This window comes from Rhagoletis pomonella, unplaced genomic scaffold (genome assembly GCF_013731165.1).
Source record: "Rhagoletis pomonella isolate Grant_MI unplaced genomic scaffold, Rhpom_1.0 Rhpom_scaffold_00002, whole genome shotgun sequence".
Classification (NCBI taxonomy): Eukaryota; Metazoa; Arthropoda; class Insecta; order Diptera; family Tephritidae; genus Rhagoletis; species Rhagoletis pomonella.
In genome coordinates, this window is record NW_023458556.1 from 236203 (window position 1) to 256194 (window position 19992).

At 38.7% G+C, this 19992-nt stretch overlaps 1 protein-coding gene across 1 annotated transcript in view; it reads left to right on the forward strand.

Moving 5' to 3' along the window:
• The first annotated feature begins 9589 nt into the window (after nucleotides 1-9589).
• Nucleotides 9590-19992, forward strand: part of LOC118757384 (homeobox protein B-H2-like) — a 73510-nt gene continuing 63107 nt past the window's right edge. The window contains exon 1 of the mRNA XM_036492101.1: nucleotides 9590-10521. Coding sequence (XP_036347994.1) covers nucleotides 9792-10521 — 730 coding nt within the window. The 5' untranslated portion in view covers nucleotides 9590-9791. The remainder of the gene's footprint in view (nucleotides 10522-19992) is intronic.

A 19992-nucleotide genomic window follows, 5' to 3' on the forward strand; every position in this document is an offset into this window, starting at 1 on the left:
CAAAAATTGAGATACTCAACGAAATTTGGTATGTAGGTTTCCATTAATCCAAGGTAGGTTGGTATTGAAAATGGGCGAAATCTGTAACCACGAAAACTGCGATATTTTAGTAACTACTGAAGATAATTCACTCAAAATTGATATTTACAATAATTTTCTGACGAAAAATAAGAATATTATACATTTTTGGAAAATGGGCGTAGCCACGCCCACTTATGGTTACATGTATATAATTTCTTCCAAACTTGGCACAGTTTTTGGCCTTGGTACAGCATACTAAATGGCCGAAAATTTAAAAAATCGGACAATAACCTCGCCCAAATCCCATATAACGGTAATTTGGAGAAATACAAAATCTTCAATAAATCAGTAAATATTAAAGCTAATTTATTCAAAATTGATGCTTGAAACAATTCTTTACCAAAAAATACGTTTATGGTAAAATTTTCGAAAATGGGCGTGACACCGCCCATTTATGATCCACATATATGTATATCGGTAACCGTTCTACCAATTGGTACCACACTCGGTATTTTTATTGTGCTTGCCACATAAAAGCAAACCGTTGAACTAAAATTACGGCCGCTTTTCATATATTTCATAGAAATGCTTGAAACTGAAATGCTGAAAACTGAGGTTTCGGAAAGGTGGAAAAGCATATGTATATTTAATACTTGCGCCGGGTATTTAATGTTCGGCTCTGCCCGAACTTAGACTTTAATTGTTTTTACTTTTTTTTTTTTAATTTTCATTTAAATGCAATTTCGCGATGGGTTTTTGATCTTTATACAAAACTGAAGTTAATGCATTTTCTATGGTAGGTGAACCACCATTTTCGACCAAAACACGTTTTTGTCTTATACACTTTGCTTATGTATACATACTGACATATGATGGTATGCAGGCCCGACTGCAAGTGCGGGTTTCGGTGGTTTAAACCTCCCATTCGAGGGAAATATGCACACAAATTTGCTATAATTTAGTTTACGATAATAATGTTAAAAAATATTTTAAAATCTCTTTTAAACTTGTTTATTGAGGTGGCCTAATGGTGACAACATTGGTTTTTCTTGCAATTAGGGGAACGAAAGATATAGTGGATTCAGGGGCTATTGGGGACCACCTATTTAAAAAAACGAGAGTCAATTAAAATAGCAATTCAAGCAAAAATTAACCCTGTGAAGGGAAACCAGTAAATGTGTAAAAAAAAAATTGCAGTCAAATATTGTGTTTGAAAAGATATTTTAGAATGCATTGGATTTTGACCCCTCACGATGAAAGGATTGCGTGTACTTTAGAATTTTGGTCTTCAACTAATGTGAAAGGTACGTTTTATGTCAACACATGGACATTAATCGATTTTGGGATAAAATGATTTTTTTTTAGAATCTGAATACTTATTATTTATTTTTTGAAATTCACAAAACTTACACTAGTGAGTAAATATTGTGGCTTATTTGTATCTTCGAGGTTTCTGCTATTGGTGCTAATAATTTTGTAATTTGTTATTATTTTTATAATTTTCTGGAATCATGATATGGACTGTCAGATTGTGAAAACCCATTCACGAGTCGAATATATTCTTAATTGATTAGTTTTCGGCATGAATGCCTTTTTTAACAAAGGCAATTAGTTTGAATGTAATTGAAATACATATGTAAGTTACTGATGTAATGTCAATGTAAAGTTGGTGTAACAAAATAACCAATGTTAATGACGCTGCATTTTGAAACGTTCCAAAATTTGATTCAACATGTTCCATGAATTTTAGATTACCCATTAAAACTGAGAAAAAAATTCGGGTTTCCGTGTTTTCTACAGAAATGTTTCCTTATGTGGTCCAGAATACCCTTCGCCTCTCTATTTACTCATGGTTTGGCAAAATAATTCAATGAATACAGAATGCAAGTGCAGGCATGGGCAGAGAACGAGAACACAATGGGCTAGCTTTTCTCAATATTCATCACAATCTGGATGTTAGTTGACACGGTATTAGAAGAATTTTTACCTATACCTCGGTTAATCATACTGCGGCGCAAGAAAATCGATCTGGATAACAAGGGGATCAAGGTGCCGTTTTAGGCTTTTCCTACCAAAATTGATAGGTTTTTTTCTCGTTGGTAGGATGGTAGGTTTGTAGTAGTGTGCCACTTGTCAGCACTGTGAGTAGGCTGGCCAAATTGGGACAATATCAGTTTCAAACTCATTCTGTTTCTTGGATGGGTCCATCTGTTGCCAAATACCATAGAAAAATCGTTGCTTACTGGCATAGGCAATTACTCTCGGCGATTCTCTGAACTCCGTATACGCTATAAAAAGGCAGGTTTATATATCAGATATTCAGTGGCGGATTTATCATACAGGCAACATAGGCTGAAGCCTAGGGCGGCAGAATTAAGGGGCGGCAAAATTTAAGACAGCTAAATTAAAAGAAAAAAATTTATTTGGATTCAGCTGCACTTGAAATTGTGTTTGTGTCTGTAAAATATTATTAATGATTCATCTCATTCAATACAATTCAAAATTAGAATTACGCTGCGAATTTTTCCTTAGTATAGCAGTCGTTGAAATTTCCATTTAACTTTCATTCACGCGGCTTAGAAACCTGACGGCGCGCCTGCGCGTGACGCAAAGAAACAGCCGACACGCTGCCCCGAGAACGAGAATCATCTAAAAGGTTACCACACTTGACAACACTGCCGAAAAACGAGCGTGCATTTTGAGAAAATTCTTGATTCCAAGCCCACCAGTTTTTCAAGGCATACTGCACCGAAAAGAAGATTTTAAATTATTCTCCTCTGGAACTGTTGAAAATGCTGAGACAGGATAATCTGCAGATCTCTTACCCTAATGTTGAAATTGCGTTGCGGATGTTTGTTTCAATTCCTATTTCCAATTGTAGCGCAGAAAGATCGTTTTCTGTTTTAAAACGCGTGAAAAACTATCTCAGATCTTCATTGAGCGAAAACAAACTGAATGTTCTTGCGTTGCTGACTATAGAGTCAGATTTGTTTCTATCTATCGATTGTGAAGATATTATCCGCGAATTCGCAGCTGAAAAATCAAGACGTAAAGAACTGTGAAAAAGAAGTGTTTGAAAGAGGGTTTTTGTTGAATACCTTATCCATGCTGATGTCGAATTTGTTAATTCCGTTATGTATTTCATTATTAACGAACTATATTGTAATAAAGCACTGACAATAACAATCATATTTGATATATATATATATTTTTTTTCGTGAAAAAAGGGCGGCAAGTTATGAATTGCCTAGGGGCGGCAAATATTTAAATCCGCCACTGCAGATATTTTTCTTCGAATCGATAATAGTTTCAACAATGTTAAGGTGGTTAAAATATTTGAAATGGCACTAGAAGAAAAAATTTAAGTCCATACTGCATAACAAATGTTCGTGCTTACAGAATTTGTTATTTTTTTTTAATTATTTATACACGAAAAGTAAAAAGAAAACTTATAAGTTAGTCATACACATTTCCAGTAATCAGACATTTGGCAAGCCCAACCGTGAAGTTTATTTTTACCTTACTTATTTATGTACATATATATACTTCATAATAAATATGTGTATGCAAATGAGTGATGTATAAAAATTCTACGTCGGAATTTCATTTTCTGCTCCGATTTTTCACGTCGTTTACTCCGAAGGCTTTATTAAAACTATAAACTAGCGATTTGTTTGCCACCTTTTACTCGAAATTTTGAGGATGTAGAAGTCAAACAGACCTCAGATTCGGGTTCAGCGGGTCGAATTAAATGTCGGTAGGGGAGTCTGGTTAAAATCACACACCACTTTTTTGTTAGCTATGTATATTTACTTAAATATGTACATACTGGCTATCATTCTGATCTTTTTGCTTACCTGGAAATCTTAATTTAAGTGTAAAAACCAGAAAAATTATTTACTACCGTCAAACGCCGTTTTCTTAAATGGTAGGAAAGAAGCCATTTTGGTAGGTTTTTGAACCAGCTCTCGGTAGGAAAGAAAGTTTTTCAGTGGTAACCCTGGAGGGGATTGAAAGCAGAGGAACCCAAAACGATCACAATTTATAGTGGCCGCTAAGGTAGAAAGCGGGACTCTCAATTAGGAAATGAGACGACAAGCCGTTAGCTTGATGCTGGCTTCAAATGTGGCGGCCCTGGTCGCAGGGCAAGTTGAATCTGAGCCAACATGGGTCCCTCTTGGATTTCCAATCCCAAAGTAATGCGAAAGTGGTTCCAGGGTAGGGGAATATCCAGGGTAGGAGAGGGATTGTTTTAGTGGCTACACCACACACGTAGAAGTGACGGCTTCTATATGGTGCGAAGGCATTTTAAACAATTTCTTCGCCGCAAAAGGAAATATGAATAGTATTATAGGTACGGTGACCATCCGTTCTGTTTTTTTGCAGGGCCGTACTGTTATTTAAAGGTCTGTCCTGCGTAGTTTTTCAAAACAGTAAAGCCCCAAAAGATTTTTAAATTAGGTGAGAACCCTCATTAAAATATTTCCAAACTAAAACCTCCTTAAACCGCTCTCGCCCGACACCCATACTGTGATGAATATTTCACTTATCTAATTCCCATTATTGAAATTGAATATGATTTTTTTAAACAGGTGGCAACCCACTTGTATGTGATATAAACATATGTAGATTTTAATATTATATTTTGTAATATTTCATACACAATAAATATGTACATACGACACGAACATTTACCATGATCGTCTACCTGGTACGGCGATCTAGAAAGAATGAATAAATGAAATGCGTTATTCAGTTTTACTTGAATCATGAATGAAAATTTATTCTTCATTCGAAATTGCTTGAACGATGAATAAAAATTTATTCGTTATTTGAAATTATTTGAATGAAGAATAAAAGTTTATTCATCATTCGAAAGTGCTTGAATGATGAATAAAAATTTATTCGTTAGTCTAAATTAATTGAATGATGAATAAAAATTTATTCGTTTATTGAAACTACTTGAATGATGAATGAAAATTTATTCGTCATTCGTAAGTTTTTGAATGAAGTATAAACACTTATTCGTTATTTGAAATTACTTGAATGATGAATACAAATTTATTCGTCATTCAAAACTGGAAAAACTATGAATAAAATTTTATTTTTTGTTTGAATAATAATTCATTCTAAAAGGCCCATCCCTGCTAGAATCATTGAAGAAGTTTTTAAGATTAGATTAGGTTTTGTGCAGAAAATAAGCAAAATTATTTTTGTCCCGTATTCGGCTTCCATAAATATGGTCCCCGTAACAATACCTGTTACTGTAGCTGGAGCTGAACGTTCCTTAGTGTGCTCTAAACAAGGGCGCAATTCGGGGCTAGATACTCTTTGTATCGAATTGGATTTTGATATTGTCATCAGTGTTGCCAGGTAGTTGAACATAGAAATCCTCAAAATGGTTCTCGAAAATCGTCGTTTGTATTGAAAAAACGTCTACACACAAAATATTAAAATAAACAGTGTCCGGAAAATATTTTGGCACTAAATTTCACATTACATATAAAAGAAATATGCTTAATTGCATTTAGATAAACAACAAACATACATTTGTATTACCTAATGAACTAAACTGATAACCAATTTGCTAAAAATATTTCTTTAACCCTTGTGTTGGAGGTACTTGGTTACATAAGCGATTTTTGTGTTAAAGAAGATATAATTTTCCCAATTTTGCTGATATGGAAGAAGTGGAAACTAGTGGAGTAGGAAGTGGGACTATTGAAATTTTTTAGTCAGTGCATATATCGTCGCTACCATGTCAAACTAATGAGTGTGAAAATGGGTACCAAGGAAAGTGTTGTAAAAAATGTTGTTGTCATTAGGAAAAGTGTGGAATTCGACCAGTATCCTCTGCTTCAAAGAGTACAAAAAATTTGCCAATTTGCGTATCAATCTAAGGACAAGCGCAAGGTATCGCAATTAAAAAAGTATTTTCGCACATTCGATAGTTTGACATGGTAGCGACGATATATGGTGAAGGAACCCTTTCCAAAAAAACCTTAAAATTCAAAAGAAAGGGATGAAATGAGAAGTTTGTTATATAACTTTAGAATACATATATATCTATATAAATATCTTTTAGATTGAGTTAAAGATTTTTATTAAAAGCCCAATAATTTTCTGGAAAAGTAAAAGAAAAAATCGAAAAATCACCACTAAAACAACTGGCAATAGAAACTGCACACAATGAAAAAATCGTCGTGTCGAAATCGTCAAATCGTCAAGACAGTTAAACATCTTCCAAATGACGACAAAATTTTAAACCTGGCAACACTGATTGTCATAAAACAATTTGCTGCTCAGAAAGTGAGAAAAGCTCAAATATAACAAGTAAGAGATACATATATAAAAATCATATCTACATAAACAATTAGAGCTATGGAAAATGTACCTTATATACTCAGCACCAAATCTAAGTGATTTTCACTGCTATGTGATTGGTAGATATGTAAACCGGTAACACAATTTAATGGGTTTAGCTTCCTACATAAAGGAGATATATCGCAAAAACTGGTATCTGAACAATCAGTGGTATAAGAGATATACATAGCTCATACAGCATAGATTTTGACGATTTTCTCAGTAGACTTTGTATTATTATTTATAAAATAGATTACGAAATTTATCGGTTTTAGCTGCACAGATAAAGGAGTTTTACAGTACATATCTGAACAATCAGTTGTATGGAGGCTATAGGTTATAGCGACCCGATCTTCGCCATTTTCAAAGTAAGTATTTTTTGATAATGGGTGGAAATATTGCGAAATTACATTGTCCTAGCTGCATAGATGGAGGAGCTATAACAAATAATCCCATTTCTGAACAATCAGTTGTGTATGAGCTATAAGTAAAAGTGGCCCGATCTTTATTATTTTCACAGTAAGTATTCTGTTGATAATGGGCGCAAGTATTGCGAAATTTCATGTTCCTAGGGATAAATCGATACAAGCAAACATGGGCGTAGCCAGGTAGGGGCAGGGGGGTGCTCGAGCCTCCCCCCCTAACTTTGAAATTTTCCTTATATATATATAAAATAGTACCCTGAAATGCCAGCTTAATAGGGTCGAGCAAATTTTCGAAAATTTTAAATCGACTTGACTTCGATAATTTTTTCGATGGTTTAACCCATAAATTTACAAGTCTCGCATTAAAATGATTTATTTCATATCGCTGCTGCTTCTTTTACGGTTTTCAATTAGAATATTCACTCTTTTCATGAGATATAATTAAAAAATATTTGGCAAATCGAGTAGAGTTCAAAGTTTCGAATTTCAGAACATGCCCGTATATCAAAACTTCGAAACCGCCTTTCATGAAAATACTTGGAAAAGTTGGTTGATTGGGGAAATATAACAAAAAAAGAGTAATTTTCTTAAACTTATATTATATGAAAAAAACTTTATCTATTAATCTTGTAAAATGTATTCTATTGTTTTTGTATGAAAAAGTATTAGAAGATAAATAATATTGTAAAAATGCATATTTTTTGTAAAAAAAAAATTCAAGAACTTTGAAAAACTGCAAAATCGTAGTTCTGTGTACAAGTACTCGATACCTTTGCGATACTGAGTAGGTATCGATACCTTGTTTGATAAAAGTACAAGTACTGATTTGAGTAATACCTTGATGGTATCGACTTATCCCTACATGTTCCTAGCTGCATAGATGGAGGAGTTATAACGAAAATACTCATAACTGAACAATCAGTTGTATAGGTGATATGTTATAGTGACCCGATCTTTGTTATTTTCACTGTAAGTATTTTGTTAATAATGAGTGAAAACGGTGCGAATTTTTATGTTCCCAGCTGCATAAATGGAGAAGTTATGGCAAAATATCTCATTTCTGAAAAATCAGTTGTATGGAGGCTATAGGTTATAGCAACCCGATCTTCGCCATTTCCACTGAAAGCATCCATTTTATAATGAGTGACAACAGTGCAAAACAGCTACTTAAATGGAGGAGTTATAACGAAAAATCTTATATCTGAACAATCAGTTGTATGACAGCTATATGTTATAGTGGTCCGATTCTTCCGGTTCCGACAAATGATTAATACATTATACAAATACAACCACCTACCAAATTTCATCCGGATATCTCGAAAACTGAGAGACTAGATTGTATACAAACAGATGGACAGACTCAGCTCGACGTTCTGATCATTTAGGTATACATTTTAATGGGTCTATCTCTTCTTATTCTGGTACTTACAAACATCGGACCAAAGTTATAATAGGTACCATTTCATGGTCATGAAAGGTATAAAAACTGCTTAATGGTCAAATAATAGTTGCGTTCCCCAACTTTTCTGGGTTAAAACCTATAAAACTGTCAAAAGAAGCCAGAGAACCGAGTACGGGAACGCTTTCTGGTAAATTCCTGTAAATTCTTGCAACTTCTTGCGAGTTAGGGAACGCAACTAATAATGACCACAGTTATGATTTTGACAAGTAGTTATGTTAACAGATATTGAATTATATCAGCTCATCTTATATTTATAATTAACAGTTTAATAAAAAAATTAAATTCATTATAGAAACAAATATTTTTCCATACTTCCGCTAGAAACTGCTTCTTCGTTATAGGCTTTTATAATAAATTGGTATATTCCAATTCGTACTGATTGTTGTTTCTGTCTCTATACATTAAAGAAACCGTACATGGAAAACTCTGAATTGATCACACGCTTTTAAACTAGTACAATGTATAGGAGCCGGTATTTTTCAGTCCGGGCCCCGAGTTTTCTTTCGACGGCCCTGTCCATGTCGTTGTAACACTCTAGTAAATAAAATAGAATCTTCAAAATCTAAATATTTTACTTGAAGAGGAAATGCAGAATTTTTAGAAGGGGAGTAAAAATTTCCTTCGCTCTCGATTGTACATACATACATGTATGTATATAGAGCAGGTGTGTGTGTGTATGTACATTAATAATTCACCACTCGTTCCCCTCCGAAATAAAAAACGGCTTTATATGCATGTGTGTGTATGTACATGGATACACACCTTCTTCAGCAGCAAGAGAGCCATTACAAGAGCACTTGTCTACCTACATACATATATCTTCTTCACTGACTAATGAATATCAATAGGAAATAATTACGTGTGACCAATAACTGAGGAAGTATACATATTTTGTACTTTTCAAATAGTTTTTGCAAACAAAAGATAAAATCCAGCATTCGGATGGTTCACGCATGCCATTAACACATTCATCGAACATACATACATACATACGTACAATAGCAGAATAGAGAAACAACAAAGTTGAGAGACAAATATACCCCTTGAGATAGTGAAAAAACATCCTCTTAATGTAGCGCAAACGAGACAGCAACTGGGAAAGGTAAACATTGTTCAAAAGGCCTAAAGTGTTACACTGGTTGAACTACTCTAGATCCAATTATTGCTGCGTGTCTGCGAGTGCGAGCTACGTATTTTTGAGTGAGATATAGGATATCAATTGAGCATAGTTTAGTTTCGATTTTGTACTGAAATCGGGTGGTGATATTAAATTTTTGGCGCTGGCGGACGAGTATTTTTGGTTAAGATTTCCGTAAGAAACGTTATCAAAAATGCATTTCTGGCGTGATACTAATTGAAAGAATAGTACCATTAAATATAAGTATAGATTATATGAACTTTCATACATATTGTACTAGGTTGTGAAGAGTGGAATATCTATACGGTTATAGAGTATCAACATATAGTTGATAATATTAAAAGAATACCGGAATTTATAACGTATTTAATCATATGTTTCAATGATAAAAATGCCACCTGAAATGTCTACTATAAGTGCGCCAACTTCGTCGATGCCTATAATGCCTGCTAATACCACGCACTGCACTTCGCAGCAATCGTCGCGATCCCGTTTCATGATAACAGACATTTTAGCCGGAAGTGCGGCCGCAGCTGCTTTCCAAAACGAAAACACAATTGGTAACCTAAACAAAAACTCTTCTCCGCATCAAAGTCTCAAGATCAACGAAACGACTATGCTGCAGCAATATGAGACACAACAAAATCAGTATTTGTTTCAACAACACCAGTCATACTTGCCAAGTTCCATGTTGGGCCAGCAATTTTTAACGCATTCTTCACGACTCGATCACAAATTGGCTACTTCAAACGGTCAAGGTAACCATGGCACAGCTTTTGCAACAAGAGATGTTATGTCTCACCTTCATGCTAACATGGAAAATACCACAAGTGCGTCACTATCAAAAAGCTATTCATCTTTATACCAGGTGCAACAAAATCTGAATAACTTTAGTAAAGACATCGTTGATAAGGTGGGTGAAGATGCTGTTTGTTGCGGAATATATCAAGATGATCTATCCCAATCGCCGTTGCCCGCTTCGCAAATCGCAGCAATAGATTTTAGAGCTCAGGATAATGTTGGGAAAACCTTTGGCGCCAGTAATTTTATTGATAGCAGTATAAGTGGAGATAAAATAAGCACCGCGGACGATAGTGACAGTGACACCTGTGGTAAGCTTGTGTACTTATACATATGTATGTATGCTTGTATGTATCTACATATGTAACTAGGTTAGTCCAAACAAGTAAAGTCGGTATTTTAATGCTCTCACCCCCTAGGACTGTTCTATATCGAAAAAATATACCCCTATTTTTTAATTTTAAATCAGAAAATATTTAGAGGTCGCACAGTGTTGCAAAATATGGTACTTTGTCCAGAGGAAGAAGGTCCACTTACGGATGGCGGAAAATATCGATGGATCAAAAATATCGATGTTTTGCTTGGATGCATCGACACTTTTCCACTCGATGTTTAAATACTTAGTCGATGTATCGATGCATCCAAAGAGTTCCGTTAGAAAAATAATTAGCTCAGTTGCAGTAATTTATTTAAAATTTCCCAAGAAAGTGCAACAACAACGACACGATACTGATAGAGTTCTGGTTCAATTCATGATCCGCTGTGTTTGCTGCACGGTTTGGTAGCACTGACAAATGAACGTATACACAAACAGATATTCTGCCATTTGTTTCTCCTAACTTGATTCACATAAATTCCGTTTTTGTTAAATATTTATTCAAGTGAATATTTAGGGGATTCACAAGACGTGTTAACCGTCGTAAAATCTTAAGGTTAACATCTTTTTTAATTAAAATGGTTTTAGGGGATTTCTAACTAAACCGAAATTCTTTTAAACTGATAAAGAATATATAATTAGCCAACCCCCCAACCATTTTAACCGCTATTTTACATAAACAAGTGTTAAGCTTAAGATTTTACGACGGTTAACACGTCTTGTGAATCCCCTAATTATTTCGTTTGAATGCACCTTTCCGCATTTAGTGAGTTCATTCTAACATTTTCGTCCTCCTCGTGCTAGTAGTAGATATAAAATTAGTGCTGCCAACCCCAAAAAAATTGTCCAGATCGTTTCCGTGAGAGATGATCATGATGCTGAGCTGGATAACCCAAGGAAACGCAACTATTAGGTATCTGAAAATTCCTATGGAAATCGATGCATCGATGTATGCCCTTCGAAGCATCGAAGAATAGCGATGTACATTGCGATGCGCCAAATCAAAGAAAAACATCGATTTATTTTTGCCACTGACATCCCTAGGTCCACTGCTTAGTGGATGAAAAGATAGACCAGTTGAACTTGCTTGCTGTTTACGTTGCTTCTCTCATCGGCTGTAAAATTGTGCTTTGGAGATTAGATTTTCAAATAGGGGTTAAAGAACTTAATTATATTTTGCGAGATAGTGAGCGTCCCTGACGGTATCTTAAATAATCTAAGTCATTAAATTAAAATATGACAACTATCGTAAGTCGCTGCAGAGTTATCGATAATCGAAATTTGACAGTACGGCAACCAGCAAGTGGTTGTACACAAGCTGCGCTAGTAAAGTGAGATTATTAAAATAAAGAGTTTTAAATAATAGACTGCCATAATTCTAAGTTCAGTGAACTATTTTTATACGAAAGAGAGCAGCGCATTAACGCGGCCTGAATCAGGCGACATTTAAAGAATAATTCCAATCCTCTAGAGACACTGCCTGCACTGTAAGCAAAAGTTAATGCTTTGAAGGTTTTTCATTTATTATCTGTTTGTGTTCAGGTTCAAAGCATATTCAAAACTTCCAAAATAAGCCGTAGCATGATGATTAATACACAGAGGAACGACTTCGTTCAGCTTCAATATCTCCGGTCCTTAAAGCTTGCACAGCTCTTATGCAGACATTTTGTTTGGCAAACTGCGTGCAATTGTTGTTGCAGCAAACTCGGAGGAGCGAGTTTGGCGACTCTCACAGCAAACTAATTTTGTTGGACCAAACTGCTGTAAAATTAGTGTTGCCATACAAAAAAAATTGTAGGTTATTATTGTTATACACAAAAATTGCAGTGATACCGAATGACAGACAACTGAATTTATGCTGTAGGAGCTTCAAAGCTTAGGGCACAGTTAATTGCCTATACAATATCATAAAAAATACTAATTTGTGCACGATTTGTACATTTGAAATTTTTATTTTGTATTGGCAATAGCCATGAAAATCACAATCAGCGTGCAACCCTGTGCCAAACTGGACATAACCACCTCCGAGCAAACTACGCAGCCGCCATTTAATTTGCCAAACAAAAGTTCGTCTGCATAACATCGACCTAAGTAGTACATATAATTGGTCTGTTCCAATAGCAGTTCGGTTTACAGGATTTAGTCAGAACTTACAGGAAGTCGTTCCTATTGACATAAAACCTGTAAGTGGGAACACATTTGAGAGAGTAACTGAGCGACTGTTCCTAGTCAGAAGTTACAGGATTTAGTCCGGAGTTTTTTTTCCTGTAAGTTCATGAAAAGTGTCAAACGACCAGCTGATTTGCATGTGCAAGCAAAAATAAACAGCGGTGAAAGCAGAGTACCTTATATTTGTAAAAAAAATGGAAGTAAACAACGAAATGTTTGAATATGTATAGATTTTAATAATTATTTAGTGATATTTCAGCTAAATCAGTGTTGTACAAATCACATATAAACAAACCGACTGACGTTTTTACAGGAAATAGTGCTTTTTGCGTTCCTATGCACTTCTGCATCTGTTCTCCTTTTACTCTCATTTGAGAGAGTAAAATTGTAGTTTGACAGTTCCACAGGTTTTAGTCCGAAGTTCAAAGGAACATACTAAATATAAACAATCCGGCAGGTTCTGCAATTCACTTTCGAGTGAATTTGAGTCAAGTTCGCTTTGAATTCAAGTTGGCAGGGGTTGAAATTCACTCGGAAGTGAATTCCAGAACCTGCCCGAATATAAATATTTTCTCAAACAAAGACTATCGATAGTGGCCAACGACCATTCGATAGTGCAAAAAAATGGAACCATTCGATAGTACCATCGATAGTTTTACAGCTCTAGGGCTTGTACGGGATCGCAACTATCGTTTCGGCAACTAGCAACGCAACTTAAGTTCGATTGCTATCGATAATCGACCCATAAATATATATAAAAAATAATTGTAAGAGTTGACTCAAATAAATAGAAATATAAAAATATATTTTTTTATTTGAAATAAACATTTCAAAGCATACAAAAAGTCCACAAAAATTAATTAAACTTAAAAAAATTTTCATAGAAATTTCGATATTTTTATTTAGATTTCCTAGAAAGATGTAGAGTATGCTGTTTTATAGCCCATTCAATTTCAGTACTATAAAGTGCAAGTTTGAAGCCGCTAAACCGGCGGGACATTTCAAATTTAATGCAAAATACGGGACGTCCCGGCAAATACGGGACATTTGGCAACGCCACTGCCGATTCAAAAACGTCCTATCTCAGCACATCTTCAATGTATTTTCAGCTGAGATAGGGCGTTTTTGCCATGGGGTATAGTCGTTGTGCCGGGTATGTAGTTACCGTCGCACGACTATACTCAATCCCGACTCTTGCGTCCTCGATCGCGCACTGTGGGCAACGTGGGCAACCCATGTGCGAGATGCGGTAACCAATCTGAGTGGAGCCTTGGGTCACGGCAGAAAGAGAGGGGGCTTTGGTGGGGCCACTCCGACTTATTCGGTTTAAGGGCTCACTGAAGTCTGCAGCGTCTGTTCACCAGTATTTGCGGCTGCAAGCGGCTCACTTTATAAACGTGTATTCGGGTACGAAACTACCCCCGTCCCAACAATGGGCTATGCGCTGGATTTGGGACCCGCCACGTAGAAACCGGCTCCAATGAAAAAGAGATACAAAGCCTCGGATGAGGTTTCCAATGATTGAAGGGTATCGCCGATCTAAGCGGGGTTCATTCTGCACCATGAACGATGGCGCCCCCACCAGGATTGTGGGTAGCTGCAGCAGCTCGCCAGACCTCACAATTGCTAGCGATGGTGTGATCAATAGCATATCATGGCGACCTATGCTAACACTAGCATCAGACCATCTACCCATAATCATCTCGATCAATAAGCCCACGACTTTGCTCCCGCGGACCACCGAAACTGCACCGACCTTAACAAAGCTGATTGGGAGGGCTTCGCGGAAGTTACCGAGATCAGCTTCGCCGCCCTTTCCACACCCAAAAACGTACATGCTGGCTAACACCAGTTCCGCAGGGTAGTCACTGCCGCAGCGGCTCGCTTAATCCCGCCCGAAAGTATCGCGGAAGCCCGCCCAAATTTCCCGGCCGAAGCAGCAGTATTAGCCAATGAGCGTGACCACCTACGCCAGGTCGATCCCGGGAACCCCCGTCTGAGGGACCTTAATTTAGAGATTCGGCAACTGGTAAATTAGCACAACCCAACGATGCGTGATGACAGAGTGGAAATCTCATTCGAAGATCGCGCTTCGTCGGACCCGAAGAAATGCACAACCTACTTCAGTAGGCAATTCACACTGCATCCTTCGGTAGACAGGGCCAAACGTCGAGTGACCAGGAGGCACAAGCTGGCAAAAAACAGTGTACCACTTGTTTTCACCAGCTGTGAAGGGAAGGGGGCTATCGGGAAGGCAAAAGCCTCGAAAATCATTGGACCGACGGAATTTGTATGTTGATACTGAAACATTTTGGGCCTAAGGAAGCAGCTTACTTAACGGAGGTCCGCAAACCTGTCTATGGCCCTCTCATCATTCCTGATGTGTGGAAATCAGGGAGAGTGGTCCCACTGCTGTAGCCGGGGAAGCCCGCCAACAAAGGAGACTCTTATCGTCCGATAACGCTCCTTTCCCCGGTCGCGAAGACACTTGAAGCCCTGCTACTCCCATACTTCACCTTTCACCTGACCCCAGCGAAGCACCAGCACGTAAAGTGCATAGCACAACAACAGCACTTAACGCCACAAACACCCAAATAACTCGTGGCCTAAATCGAAACCGCCCCTATGAGAGAACGGTCCTAGTAGCGCTGGACTTATCAAAGGCGTTTGACACCGTTAGCCATTCCACGCTGCTAGAAGATATCGAGGCCTCCTCACTCCCACAGGGACTGAAGCGATGGTCGGCGAATTATATGAGTGATCGACAGTCGTCAGTAATCTTCCGAGATCAAACCTCGAAACCAAGAAGAATTAAACAAGGGTTCCACAAGGTGGTGGGAGAGAACACCTTATTATTTAACTTCTACATCTCGAAGCTTCCCCAGCCACCTGAGGGGAGTTTCTCTGATCTCATACGCTGACGATTGCTCGATTTTGGCGTCCGGGAATGGAATTGATGACCTCTGCTCAAAAGTAAACGACCATTCTCCAGCCTTTCTCGCTTCTTCACTGCAAGGAGCCTAACACTCTCCCCAACGAAATCAACGGTGACGCTCTTCACCACCTGGACGAAGGGGGTCAGGCTAGAATTAGGTATACACGTCGATGGCACACCAATACCGACTATAAAAAAACCGAAAATTTTAGGGGTCACCTTCGATAGCCTGCTCTCCTACTCCACGCACACAACCGCAGTTGTCAGTAAAGTACAGAGTCGCAACAAGGTCCTCAAGTCGCTCGCCGGCAGGACTTGGGGCAAAGACAAAGAAACGTTGCTGGCAACATACAAGGCAGTTTGGGTACAGGGGACTAGTTGGACGCAGTGGACGAAGCTACAGACTCGTCAGAACGCCGCACTCCGGACAGCGACTGGGTGCCTTCTGATGACGCCTGAGTACAGCGAGGCCCAAGTGCTCCCCGTAAGGGAACACAACAAAATGCTTTGTAAGCAATTTCTGGTGGGGTGTCACAGAAGTGAACACCCAAACAGACCTCTGCTTCAGGAGGAGCCTCCGCCCAGGCACGCGGCACCTATTTGTATACAAGGACGCAGTCCAGCAATACGTAGACCAACCACTGGACCCGACGACATACAGACGAGCCATTAACGACATCCATAGAGAGTCAGTCACCACTTACCTTGACTCTCGACCTATGAATGCCGTAATAGGAGCCCAATCACCACCTGTAGAAGAGACGGAGCTTCAGTTGCCAAGAGAGACCCGCGTTACCCTGCCTTAATTACGGTCTGGATACTGTAGCCGCCTCAACAGCTACCTGTCTGGACTCGACGCCAATGTCCCCAATGAGTGCCTGGCATGTGGAGAATCCCCTCACGACACCAACCTCTTCACATGCCAGCTCAATCCGACTCAGCTAACACCCCTCTCCCTCTGGTCCGACCCCATTGAAACAGCTCGTTTCCTGGGCTTCCCGTTAGTTGAGCTTGACAAAAATGATTGAATGTTGACCCGAAAAAGGCGGAGCTTAGTAGTGCCGCTACAACAACAGCATGAGGTATCCAAGGATCTCTTCTATGAGCGCTTGGAGAAAAAGATGCCGCCTACAGGACCGCGCTGCGATCGGGCGCAACGCGCGCTATGTGGGACCGCTATAGAGATCTGAAGAGGGAAGCGAGACGTATTTGCCGCAATAAGAAGAGAGAGGCCGAAATACCTGAGTGCGAAGAGCTTGAAATGCTGGCCGACAAGAAGAATGCCCGATAATTTTACCAGAGAGTTAGGCGACTTACGGAAGGTTTCAAGACCAGGGCGTACTGCTGTAAGAACAACAATGGCGACCTAGTTACCGATGTTCAGAACGTACTTAAATTATGAAGGGAACACTTTTCCACGCTACTGAATGGTAGCAGCACGGAAAGTTGTGGAGAAGAACCCGATCCCCCAGTCGATGATGACGGAGTCGATGTTCATCCGCCTGACTATGACGAGGTACGAATAGCGATAACGCGGCTGAAAACCCACAAATCTGCTGGAGCTGACAGCCTGCCAGATGAGCTATTCAAGTACGGTGGCGAGGAGTTGATAAGGTGTATGCATCAACTCTTATGCAGAATATGGTCAGATGAACGCATGCACGACGACTGGAATTTAAGTGTGCTTTGCCCAATCCACAAAAAGGCGACCCCGTCATCCGCGCCAACTACCGCGGGATCAGCCTTCTAATCATAGATTATAAGGTCTTGTCGAGTGTATTGCACGAAAGACTGAATCCCACCGTCAACGAACTGACTGGATCTTATCAGTGTGGCTTCAGACCTGGCAAATCCACCATAGACCAGGTATTCACAATACGTCAAATCTTGGAAAAGACCCGCGAGAAAAGAATCGACACTCACCACCTATTTGTCGGCTTTAAAGCCGCTTTCGACAGCACTAAAAGGAGTTGCCTATACACCGCTATGTCCGAATTTAGCATCCCCGCCAAACTGATTCGGCTGTGAAAGATGACGTTGAGAAATACCACCAGCTCCGTCCGAATTGGGAAGGACCTCTCCGAGCCGTTAGATACCAAACGGGGTTTCAGACAAGGGGACTCCCTTTCGTGTGATTTCTTTAATCTGATGTTGGAGAATATAATAAGAGCTGCAGAACTCAAGCTTTCAGGAACAATTTACTACAAGAGTATGCAATTGTCGGCGTACGCCAATGACATCGACATCATCGGTAACAAGAACCGCGAAGTCTGTTCTGCAACGCGAATGGTTCTGGTGGTAAACGAGGACAAGACAAAGTATCTCCTGTCATCAAACAAACAGTCAGCACATTCGCGCCTTGGCACCCACGTCACTGTTGACAGTTATAATTTCAAGAAAGTAGAGGATTTCCTTTACTTGGGAACCAGCATTAACACCGATAATAATATCAGCATGGAAATCCAACGCAGAGTCACTCTTGCCAACAAGTGCTACTTTGGACTGAGTTGGCAATTCAGGAGTAAAGTCCTCTCTCGACGTACGAAAACCACACTCTATAAGTCATTCATCATGCCCGTGCTGGTATATGGCGCAGAAGCATGGACAATGACAACATCCGATGACGCGGCTCTTGGAGTATTCGAGAGAAAGATTTTGGGGAAGATTTACGGGCCTTTACGCGTTGGCGACGGCGAGTACCGCAGACGATGGAACGATGAGCTGTATAAGCTTTACAACGATATGGACATAGTGCAACGAATTAAAATACAGCGGCTCTGGCTTGGCCATGTCGTTCGAATGGACACTGACGCTCCAGCTCTGAAAGTATTCAGCTCGGAAGCCGCTGGGGGTAGTGGAGGCCCCCACTGCGATGTAAAGACCAGGTGGAGAAGGACTTGGCTTCACTTGGCATTTCCAATTGGCGTCAGTTGGCACAGAAAAGAGACGACTGGGCGTGCTTTGTTGAACTCGGCTAAAATCGCTTATACCACGTTCTGACCGACATCGAAAACATGTTTTCGTTGGTAAAACTGGTTTTCGACCTAAAACTTGTGTTTTCGTCCATGTAAAATCTGTCAAACGAAAACTAGTTTTCGATGAAAACCACTTCAAAACTCACGTTCCATTCATTCCAATCGGTGTCTGCACTAGTTTTTTTCGATTATTTATCGAAGTGGAAGTCATATTTTATCATCTTTAATACGTCATTTCGGATTTATTGCTAATTGGCTGGCCGAAATAAAGTAAGCATGGAAGTAAAAGGTTGTTAATGAAAAAAAATTGAAGGAAAAGTATTTTGGTTTTGTTTTTGTGTAGCAAAACTTTAAACAAAGGATGAAAGAAATGTCAACGAAAACACCAACAGTCGGTGTGAACAGTCTTCAGCCCACAATCACAAAACTCGTTTTCAAGGTGTTTTCGTTGTCGGTTAGAACATGGTATTAGGAGGTTACAGTGCCAAATAAGAAGATGAAGGGCGTTTTTTAACCGACTTCTGAGATAGGGCGCCAAATTCGGATATAGGGTGTTTTTCAATAAAATTCCGAAGTACGGCGCTCTTGAAAAGTTTTCTGAGATAGGGCGTTTTCGAATTGGCTCCCGAGATAGGTCGATCTTCCACTTAGGTGACGACATACAAATTTAAGAGAACTTTTGGTTTCTTCAGTGTACAATGATCGGTTCTAATTAATATGTGACCACTCTGAGGTGCCACCTCGCCTTTAAACCATTAATTATAGAAATAGGTTAACGGTAACATACATAAATATCAAAAACACATTCAACATTTGAAAACACATTTACATGTATGGCTGTAGTTGAGTGTGCAAAGACGCTTGATACAATTGATTGGGTGCGGGTTCAATTACCATCAAGACGGAACATTAAATTAATTTTTTTCTTCTTCTTAATTACGAAAAAGCATATGTGCACTTCACGACGACATATATCATCATATGCGTATCTTTTTATTAAATTTTGCACGTTTTTTTGTTTAGTGCTAAAATTTTTTTCCCTCAGTGTACAAAAACGATAATTTTCCCTTATTCAATTCTTCATTACTTCAGCAACCAAGGGAAAAGTGTAAAAAAGTGAGACGAGATTTATTTCAAGAGTTTTAATGTGTTCGGATGTTTATATAATATTAATATTATAATATTAATATGGACTTGGTTACGCCAATTTGATCAGATTTCAAAATCATGGGAATGAAGTCAAACATGTATTGTCCAAGAATAGAAATCTTTAATAAGATAAGTTAATAGTAGTTTCAAGCACATAAGTACATACATTAACAAAACA